At 37.9% G+C, this 11206-nt stretch overlaps 2 protein-coding genes across 4 annotated transcripts; one reads left to right on the top strand and one right to left on the bottom strand.

Moving 5' to 3' along the window:
- Positions 1-2962: 2962 nt before the first annotated feature.
- Positions 2963-6128, top strand: LOC110691785 (histone acetyltransferase KAT6A-like). 3 transcript variants are annotated; one of them, XM_021868733.1, is made up of 3 exons: positions 2963-3292; positions 3961-4665; positions 5771-6128. In XM_021868733.1, coding segments are annotated over exons 2-3 (600 nt in total). In that variant the 5' UTR covers positions 2963-3292; positions 3961-4066; the 3' UTR covers positions 5772-6128. The 3 variants fall into 3 exon arrangements, with proteins under 3 accessions (XP_021724425.1, XP_021724426.1, XP_021724427.1); XM_021868734.1 differs by having other exon boundaries at positions 3970-4665; XM_021868735.1 differs by lacking the exon at positions 2963-3292 and adding an exon at positions 3314-3375 and having other exon boundaries at positions 3970-4665.
- Positions 5405-6732, bottom strand: LOC110691786 (HVA22-like protein f). The gene is made up of 5 exons (XM_021868736.1): positions 6420-6732; positions 6287-6313; positions 6085-6207; positions 5742-5988; positions 5405-5644 (listed from the first exon to the last, which is right to left on the bottom strand). The coding sequence occupies exons 1-5, from the start codon at positions 6464-6466 to the stop codon at positions 5615-5617; spliced, it is 474 nt and encodes a 157-aa protein (XP_021724428.1). The 5' UTR covers positions 6467-6732; the 3' UTR covers positions 5405-5614.
- Between the last annotated feature and the right edge of the window lie 4474 nt (positions 6733-11206).

Consider the following 11206-nt stretch of genomic DNA (forward strand, 5'->3'; position numbering starts at 1 on the left):
ATCTCAGAGAGCCCCTGCCTCCAGCAGTAAGAGTTATGCCTGGGAGGCCAAAGTCAAAGAAAAGAAAGTTGGAGAGAGGAGAGGGAGCACCTGAGTGCAGTGGTAGACAACCAAAAGCACAGAAAAGATAGAAGAGGTGTGGCAATTGTGGACAGCTTGGTCATTATGCTAAGACTTGTGGCAATGCACCAATGCAAGCTCCTGCAGCTCCACCTGAGGCCAACAAAGCATGCAAACCAGTTTTGCAAAATGATTGGATGAAGGAACAAAGGAGGAAGGAGGCAAGGGTTGCTAGGAAGGTGTGTAAATTATCCTGCCCAAACTGTAAGATTTTGATGGTTTTCCGTCTTCTTCTTATTTTTATTTTTTTTTAAATACAGACTGGTGGAACTCTGGGTCCATGGAGCATAGCTAACAACACATTTCCTCAAGAGAGACCATCCCAAGAACATGCAGCCTGCACCCAAGAATCCCAGGCATCAACAACAACAACAGCAGCAACACAGTCAACAACAAAGTAAGGGAGAGGGAAAAATAAGAAAAATTAGGTTGTACTAGTTTTTTAAGTACCTAGGTCTTTTATCCATGTGTTTAATGTACCCTGCAACTATGCTACTAGTTTTTTTAGGTGAACTTTGGTTTGACCCTAATTGTCTGTAACAACTAACTATCAGAATTTAACTTTGATGTTCTCCATGCACTTTAGTGCTTACTGCTATTGAAAGGAAGACTATTTTATTGCTACAAAATAACATTGCAACTTTCATTCATAATAATTCAAAGTCTTACATATAGAAGTTGTTGTCTTAAACCAACATCATCTAAATACACAATCATTACCTCTAACCCACTTGCACTACCCTAATCTCATTTGAATACAACTAAAACAAGTACAATCAGAAATACACAACAGATAGTAATTGCTAGGACAGCTGTGCATCCACCAACACAGATTTGTTGCCCTTTCTTGTTGTATTTCTTCCTCTCAAAATTTAGAGCTTTGCACTTCACTAGCAGGTTGTCATTCTCAATTAGCAAACACCTTCTTTGCCCACTTAAATCTTCAACTTTTCTCTGCAGTGAGTTGATTTCTCCCTTCACCAATTTTTTGTCCAGTAGAAGTTGATTGATGACATCCCTTTGCCAGTCAGTGCCTTCTTCCTCATCCATCTACTCAAAGCACTTGCAACCCCTACTTTCTGTTTTAGGATCATAGAATTTGCAGGCTTTGAACTTCCTTCCAGGGTTCTCTCTTGTTCATGATGTCAACCTAGCCATAGGAATCCCACAGTCACACTTCCTCTGTTTGGAGGGAGAACACCTAATCAATGACATTATAGCCTGCAATTCAACCAGATTTATCAACAATTACATTCATACATTCATTATTCACCAAACATCACCATAAATTTCGTCCATGCATATCTCAATTGATAACCCCTAATTTCAATTGGGATATGAACCCTAATTCGATTGAATGAAATAAATAAACTACCAATTAAACCAATTGAAAATCAAATTCGGATTCTGTATCATTCCTAAACACTCACAAATACAATTAACCAGCAATAATTTGAACGTAAAGTGCAATTTAATCTTCTAATTGGTTTCGCATAAAGGAATTCATTGGCTTAATTAAAGGTGCTCACCTTAATAGCCCTAAATTTCGAATGCAATTTTCACCTTCTGAGCTAAATCGCTTCACAATTGATTGAATTTGTCAAATTCTCCAACAAAATTCGTCTTTCGTCAAATGGGAATTGATTGATCTTTTTTTTTTTATTTTTTTTTTCTGTAAGAGTACAGCTTTAGAGAAGATAGAAGCAGTTATTTAAAGAGAGGAGACTAACAAAAGAACCGTTGAAGTGGGGCCCACAAACGGCAATAGTTATAGATTCCGTCAACTGGTAGCAAATTTTAACAAATGTGCTTTTAGGTGGTAGTAAAATAAAAATAAAATTTAAATGGGTAGCAAAAGTGAAACACATGTGTTTTGGTGGTAGCAAAAGTGAAATTTTCCAAAAAAAAAATTGATCACTCACCCCTCACCTCACTGCCATACAACCACCATCATCATCCACCACCGCCACTAACAGAATTTTTTTTTAAAAAAACCTCAAATTAAACACTTCCCACCTCCACCCCCTGTCCACCTTCACCCCCCAACCTCCACCCCCTGTCCACATCCCCTGCTCCCATCCCCACAACACGCACACACTATCTTTCCCAACCTCGCCACCACCTGTAACTATTTTCCCCCTGTAACCAGTGCACCACGACCTGACAGTGGCTGCCAATCCGACCACCTCTAAACTCGCCCAACACCCCACAACAACCCAGATCTGCCTGCAAACCCTAACCTAGCCTTGAATTTATGAACCCAGACCGGCAAGAAATCGACCTCCACCGGACTTGCCATCGTGAACATACACCATCAACCACACTCACCCACTTGCCACTGTGAACACCATCAACCACACTAGCCGGTGAGAAATAAAAAAAGAAGAGAAGAGGAAAGCGAATAGAAGAGAACAGAAGAGAGAAAGAGAAGAAGAAGGAGGCAGAAACAAAAGACAGAAGAAAAAAGAAGGGGAGAGAGAAGGAGAAGAGGAGAGATGGTGCTGCTCTGTTTGTGCGGCAGATGTGGGTTGTTGGTGCTGCTCTGTTTGTGCAGCAGGTGGAGATGGAGGTTGTTAGTGATTGATGGTGGTTTTGATGGCGAGAGGTGGTGAAGGTTATTAAGGTGTGGATATAGCCGACGCCGGCGACCGGGGGAGGAGGTTCTGGGCGCCAGTCAGCGCCAGGGGCAGGGGGATCAGGCTTAGTAGGTGGCAGTGGGGTGGCTGGCATGTGGAAGGGTGTTTGGGTTTTTTTTTTTTTTTCTTTTTTTTTTGTATATATATATATATATATATTATAAATAAAAAAAAAAAACCTTGACCAATGATTTAATGACACGTGGATTTTTACTTGGTATAACGGGTAAGGTGACCTGTTGGGTTCATTTTGGGAGAAAAAAAATATAAATTTAAGTTTATTTTAGGAAGATTTTAAGGTTAATCCATTTTGGGAGAATGGGGCAAAGATTGATTTGTTGTTATTAAATTTTCCAAGGCAATATATGGATAAAAAAAAATAAAAAAAAAATCTAAGGTAAATAAATCGCAAGTAGAGGTAGACAGGTAGTCACAATGTGAGTGTGAAATTTCTGGACTAGTACTTTATTTGGGTTCAGTATACAGTATTTTATTTCAAGTCAATCGTGACTTATAATCTCTCTGCAATCTACCAGGTACTGATTTTTAACCTTCGTTGATTTGATCAATTGGTACATAGAAATATGTTCAATTTTCGCTTCCCTAGCTTAATTCATTGGTAATGTTCGATCATACTGCCTATTATTATATTAAGAAAAAAAAAGTATTTATGAAATCATGAATTTTTTCTTGTTTCAAACGAATTATGCTGCAAAATTGCCAATGTTTTTTTTTTTTTTTAATTATTATTCATGAATTTGATTATTTTGCTCATTGGCTTGTGTATTGAATATTGATTAGCTTGCTGCGATTAATCATGTTGATGGGTTGTAATTAACTTTTGTTTTACTGATAAAGTAGTGATGGGGTATTGTAATTGATGCATAATTTGTTATTTGTTGATGTGATTCGCAGTTTCTGTGTGTAGCGCGATTCATTGGATGGATTAGTTGGTAATAGGTAAAAACTATTTGCTGGATTGGAGCATTGAGAACTAAATTTGACAATTTTAGGCAATCATGCTGTCTAAAATCTCTATAGTTTCTGTTGAATTCCTTTCAGTTGACAGATACTCGTATAAGTCCTAAATTCTACATGTTTGCTTGCTGAATTTGCAATTAGGTGGTGGTACAAATAGCTGTTCGTAATTCATTCTTTTTGTTTTGAGCTCTTTGTACTGTCATTCTAAGGTTGGTTTTTTCAGCTGTCTCAGATATTATAGTGACGATCCTTTCATCTGACCAGAGGGATAGATAGTAGGGGGGTTATGTGTGTGTGTGCGCGTGCGCTTGTTAAGAGAAAAGGGAAGTATGAGCCAAGATAAAAAGAACACGAAAGATGTAAATGATGAGGTTGAAGAATTGCTTAGGGCTGCAGAGGATGCAGCTTTACTAAAAATTAACCTCAACTCACACACAGTTCATGCCTCCCCTTCTGATCTACACCCAGACCTAGAGCAGCGATTCAGGGACCTTAAGATGGGCTCTAAATCGAAGACAAAGAAAGAGAGTGTAACCAGAAAAACACCTCCACCACAGTCTGCTGAAGTGAACAAAGAGATTGAGGAGGATGAATTATTAGCCAGATTTGCAGCTCTGAAGGCCTCTTTGCCTAAGCCATCTCCCTCTGCTTCCTCTTCATTTGTTGGTGTTGAGACATCAGATGTTTCTGTTGAGGATAAGCTTGCTGGTGGCAGTTTGGAAGGTAAAGCTATCATTGACAATGAAGAGGAAGATGAAGTAGAGAAGGTTATAAGGTGGGCTATGGATGCGGTGCGTCTTGATCCATCTCCATCTTCTGATGATGAGGAGTTAGAAGATGATACACAAGATGATGATTCTGATGACAATGAGACGAGTGATGAAGATGTTGAGAGCTCTAAAAAGAAACCAAAGGGGAAATGCAAATAGTAAGTTGCTGCTATAACCTTTACATTTCTCCTCTTGTGTTTGTGGTGCATTGGTTCATAGCTTATATTATGCAGTAGGCCAATACAGATTTCTCATCATTTGATGCATGAGAATTTTTTGTCACGTTACTTCAAATATTTACTTCGTATACTCCATATTAATCATGTTTTAATCTTAGCAATTAGAAGGGAGGAGTGAAAATTAATAAACACGGCTTTACTGTTATAGGAAAGTGGAAAAGTGAGGGAGAGATTGATGACAACCATCTGCATGTTCTGAAAAGCTCGGAAATTCCTTTTATTTCTTTCCCATAAAGTAAGTGAAATGGCATATGGCATTGTAAATGGAACAATGCCATTTCATATCATTTGCCAGCATTGTAGTTTAATATCACAAAATCAATGGCCTCCCTCTCTTTGAACCTTGTCAAAGGTCGTACTTAGAGAAATTAAGGTTGAAGGTAACCATTATGAGTAGTTATGTTATGATGTTCTTGCTTTAATAGGTATTACTAGCCGCAGTTTATAGAAACTATGGGAGGGCTGAAGATAAATTGTCTTGTGTTATGTGTACCTTTTCCTCCACAACCACCCCCCCCCCTCCCCATATTTCTAACTCTCGGAGCAAGTATATAAAACAATGAATGCATCTTTTGTTATGATGGATTGTTAAATGGAGGTCAATAAAGCTGATGAGAGATTGTATTGCTTTAGTATGTAAAGCTAGAACTTGAATGAATGTCTACATATGATAGTTTATGTCATCTTCCTCATTCACCAAATTTTAATTACATTCTTTTTTCAGAATCGTATATGTTGCTTTTACAATATCTGTTAGAATTTTTCATAAAAACATTTCTATAATACAAAGTTACAGGAGTTGCCAAACAGTATTGAAATGAACGTTATATAACTGATCTATTGGAAAAAGCCATCTTTATTGACATCCTTAGCTTTGCCTTTTTGCCTCTTTTTCAGCCTGCAATGTTTTGCAAGCATATTAGTATTATTGTAGATACATTATGACTGAGAAACAGGGACAAGATAGAAGTTAGAGATTAAAATTTGCATCTTACTGCTCTGACAACGCGCTCAAATGCATCAGGCCCATATCTCTCAATGTAGCGCTCAACAGATTTCCGAGCATCAAGAGACATCAATTGGAGCACTTGACGGTGGCCCTGAGGATAGTTGGAATTAACCGACAACCCAAGTTTCACATACTTGCGGACGTAGTTCTCATAGATGTATGCAGCGCCATTAAAGATTGGTAGCACCAACCACATGCAAAACAAGAGCTTTACATATGGCCAGAAAGGAAGCCTGCAACATTTTGGGAAATTTATTTTAATTGACTTGGCTTTTCTTATTGCTAATACATTATATGATCACCATTTATCGATCCATAAATAAAGATACCATTGAAGGACTCTCCAACATGAGAGCTCAAGGAGAGTTGTCAACGAGTAAAGAATCCAGTATGTCAGCCATTGTTGATCATCCAGTGTTGAAGGGCTCTCAATTGCTCGCATAGATGCATATCTGTTATATAGCAATCTTCAATATTGCACTTTGCTGAATGATTTTCTGCTAATGAAATAACTATTGAAGTATAACTTACAGTGGATACAGAAGCATCAGCCCAGGCCTGAAATGGCACAGGAACAATCAAGTTTTAATCAAAAAAAAAAAAATTCAGGCGAAAATGGAACAACAAATAACTTGTAAACTAGAAGTAAAAAAGGAGGGCTAACCCAATAAGTGCATCGAAACTCATAGCAATTTTTGCAAGAATACCCATGTTTGCAGACTGTTATGCTCCTGGTACAGTTTTTGGCTTCAGATAGATATAAGCAAAATGAGATATACAGAGCTTTAATAGAGAAGATGGGATTTCTGGGTTTATATGGTAACTGTTCATATTATGAAGCAAAGGATAATTGTTGGGCTAAACCAAAGTCTGGTGTTGCCGCAACTAACAAGGAAAGGGTAAACTGAGATTAAGGAAAGAATATTTTCATTTGTTAAAAAGTTCAACTCTCAAAGGTAGTTTGATGAGGAGAAAAGGTTGTCGGTTGACATAAAGTTACGTAATGCCTTTTTAGCCTCTTCTATTTTATTCGCACAACGGCAACTCTAGCATAATGCTTGGAATTTCTTGAATATGCATGGTACCATGGGTATACTGCTAGATTTCTATCACATTAGTTTCAATTTATACGAAACACACAATTGAGACGTTTATTAATACCCCTTCGCTCTTTTATGTTATACTCAATCACTATAGATAGACAATTTATGAATATATTGAAGAATGTCAAGGTTAAAGTAAGACCAGGAATGTAAAAAGAGTGAGTTAGTTTAAGAAAAGAATGATAAAGTTGTGTAATTATTGCTTGGTTGAAAGGGTAAGATGGTATAAAGGGTAAGCCAAAAACCGTATAAGGCAAAGTGAGTAGAAAAAATAAAAATGGACTAAGAAGTTATTAATCCTAAAAAACAATTAGGGTTGATAGTAGTTCATGATAAACCTCTTATATCCACTAATGAGGAAAAGTGGGCAACACATATCTTTAACAAGTTATAAGATGATATTGTCAGTTTTTGTGTGCCCCGGATGTACAGTAATATTACTGTAAATCCACCCGTCAAAATATATATATATATATATATATATATATATATATATATATATATATATATATATATATATATATATATATATATTACTGTAAATCCAAATCTCACACGTGCCATGAGCAATCAACTCATTCATGAAAGCAACAACAACAATCCCAATATTTTTCTCTATCATGTTTCTTCAACTAAGCAAAAGAATATTGCAACCAAATTGAACCTCAAAAACCACAAGATTGTTATTATAATCTGTATAGAATTTCAATTCCACTAATCTAAATATTTCGACCGGCAATTGATTGACCTGTTGTTGATCAAATTACGAACCCTAAATTACTCAATCGCTATACTTGCTTTCAAATTTATCATTAAGAATTCCAATTGATTTTTCCGGTCATATTTCCGAAGCTTCACTGCAAATCATGGTATGAAATTCAAATATTTAACTCTCAAATCATGATTGAAGCTACATGAAGACGACTACTTTGTATTTGGTAATGTCAAATTAATCTTAGTTTCCAGTCGTTATTGTATTAGTTTTCATTTATCCCATTTCTCGCTGATATTTATGTTGATTCTTCTGATTATTTTTTTGTGTTGTCTTTCACTTTTAGCTTCACTGTAGTACTGGTGTATCACAATTTATCAAGGTAATATGCAATTTATCAAGGTAAACTGTTGTTGGTGCTTATGTATAATTGTTAACATATAATTTAGGAAGTATTGGGCCAAATTAGAAAATAACACCAGAAAAAAGACACGATTTTGATAATAACACCACAAAAAAAAAAAAAAAAAAAAAAAAAAAAAAAAAAAGGTTTTATTATAACACCACCAAAAATTCCAAAAATTTGGTTTCACAACCCACTAACAAATTTTTGGATGGAAACTGTTAGTGGGGCCCACAACAAAACGTGTCACTAAACCATTGGTTTAAAAAAATTAATAAAGAAAAAAAGAAAGAAAACCCTAAACAACCTAACCCAGCCCAACCCCACCAGCGGCACCACCTGTCTCCCCCACCGCCAGCACTCCTGCCCCACCAAAACCAGCGAAACCCACATGTCCCCCACCGCCGACAGCCTAACGCAAGCCGCCGGCACTCCTACCCCACTAAACCGGCGAAACTCTCCATTCCCCCTCCCCGAAAACCACCCTAACCCTGCCTTACCACCGCAAATCACCGCTTACCACAACAACATCACCATCGCCAAACTGCCGAAACCCCAACCACAATCCAACGAATTCGAACCCCAACACCTTCGAGCCACTGCAAATACCAACCACAATCCATCGGAACGGTGCGAATCGATATTTACGGTGGTTCGAAGAGGTGGGATTGGTTGTTCGTAGTGGCGCGCGTGATTGGATCTGTGAGGCTAGGCGAAGCTGGGGTGGTTTTTGGGGAGGGGAAGAGAGTAAGGGCTGGTTTCGGCAGTATTGGTGGGGGCAGGGAGTGCCAACGACTTAAATTCGGCTCTCGGCGCGGCTAGGGAAGATGGTGCCGATGGTGGAGCTGGCTGGATTTTGGATTTAGGATTTTCTCTTGTTTTTTTAATATTTCTTGTTATTAAATTATTATTTTTAAACCAATAAGCATTTGACACGTGTCATTTCCACTAACGGTTTCCATCCAAAAATCCGTTAGTGGGTGGTGAAACCAAATTTTTGGGATTTTGGTGGTGTTATAATAAAACTTTTTTTTTGTGGTGTTAATATCAAAATCGGGGGTTTTTTTGGGTGTTATTTTCTAATTTGGCCGAAATATTGTGATATTGTGCAATATATTCTAGAATATCTTATTATTGTATCTTAGTCTATCTTATTGTGTTTCCTATTGTGAAAGGGTTAGGAGCTAGGAAACTATTGTATTATACATACGTTTGATTGAATTAATGAGAGGGTTTTGAGGAGTTGATTTTATTTTTTCATGGTATCAAGAGCCTAGGTTTAGGGTTCCAAATTTTATTTTATTTTTTTCCGCATACTTGTCTGTGACGATTATTTGTGCGAGGGAGTGTGAACATGACGAAAGATGATAACGTTCCTCCACCACCGCCGTCCATTGATCTTGAGTATCATCTCGGATCGGGTGATCATCCGGGTATTGTTATTACACCGGTAAAGCTGAAAGGTGAAAACTATGATGAGTGGGCAAAGGCTATCCGGAGAGCTTTGATAGCGAAGTGGAAATTCGGCTTCGTAGACGGTTCAGTTGAAGAACCTGTGGACTCCACCAAAAAGAAACATTGGATTGCAGTTCATTCTATGTTAGTGTCGTAAGTCCCTAATACTCTTGAGGATAGTTTGCGTACCACTATTGGAGACTATGACCTTGTGACTGAATTATGGATGCATTTGAAGCAACGTTATTGTGTTGTTAATGGGACGAGAGTTTGTCAACTCAAGCAAGCTTTAAGTGAGTGTAAGCAAGGGTCTTCGGAGACGGTGACAGATTATTTTGGCCGATTGTCCAAAGTATGGAAGGAGCTAATTCAATACTTTAGGGTTCCGAAGTGTTCTTGCGGAAGCAATATCGCGAAACAAGTGAGTGATATTCGCGAAGAAGACTATTTACACTATTTCTTGATTGGTCTGGATGATCCCTACGAGGCCATTCGAGCTCAATTGTTAGCACAATCACCTCTTCCGCTTGTGGATAGTACTTATCAAACAGTGATCAACTCCGAGAGACTTCGGGCTAGAGATGGGAAGCCGAAGGAGAGTGTTATGACTTTTAAGGTCGATTCTCAGGTACGGGTGATGGAGAGAAGCCCTTTTGTACTCATTGTAATAGGGTCGGTCATGAAAAGAAGGGTTGCTATCAATTGATCGGCTTTCCTGAAGGATGGGATGAGAATAGGAAGGGTGGAAAAGGACATGGTAGAGGCGGTTCTAGCTCTCGTGGAGGAAGAGGGGGTAGTAATCCAGGTGGGGGGAGTGGAAATTCTTCTACAACTTCCACACATCGAGCAAATGCTCTACAAGGAGGAGTTAACAACAACACAAGCCATAGTTCCCAAGGATTGTCTACACAAGGTTTGACGGGAGTGACTCTGGATCAAGCACAACAAATCATTAATAATAAATCTAAGTCTCGATTAGAAGGTAATGTAAGATTGTGGATTGTGGATTGTGGATACTGGAGTGTCTAACCATGTTACTAATGATATTTCGATTATGAAAAATATAAAGACAATACAAAATTGTCCGGTGGGATTATCGGATGGTCAAACGGTGAATGCGAATCAATTGGGTTCGGTTACACTAGAGGGTGGCTTGTTGATCGATAATGTGTTGTTTGTGCCCCATTTAAATTGCAATTTAATTTCTGTCACGCAACTTAGTGATGAACTGAGTTGTATTATTCAATTTACTAACAAAATTTGTGTTAATCAGGACCAGTTGACGAGGACGGTGATTGGAGTGGGTGAACGTCAAGATGGACTTTATTTTTTCCGTGGTGTACCGCAAGTGAAGGTGTTAGCAGTGGATTGTGTGGTGGATCTTTGGCATCAACACATGGGTCATCCGTCGAAGAAAGTTCTAAAGTTACTTCCGCCTGTGAGTAACTCTGTTAGGAAGAATAATTATGTTTGTGATGTATGCCCTCGTGCAAAACAATTTAGAGATAGTTTTTCTATTAGTGAGAATAAAGCTAGTAGTTTGTTTGATTTAGTCCATATTGATTTGTGGGGTCCTTAAAAAAAGCCATCATCTTGTGGAGCAAGATTATTTTTAACAATAGTAGATGATTATTCTAAGGGTGTTTGGATTTATTTGATTAGCAATAAAACTGAAGTCGAATTTACTTTTCTCAATATTGCCTTGATCAAACGTCAGTTTAATAGAGATATAAAAGTTGTTCGGAGTGACAATGGTACCGAATTTAATCATCTACAAG

Source organism: Chenopodium quinoa, unplaced genomic scaffold (genome assembly GCF_001683475.1).
Source record: "Chenopodium quinoa cultivar QQ74 unplaced genomic scaffold, ASM168347v1, whole genome shotgun sequence".
Lineage (NCBI taxonomy): Eukaryota > Viridiplantae > Streptophyta > Magnoliopsida > Caryophyllales > Amaranthaceae > Chenopodium > Chenopodium quinoa.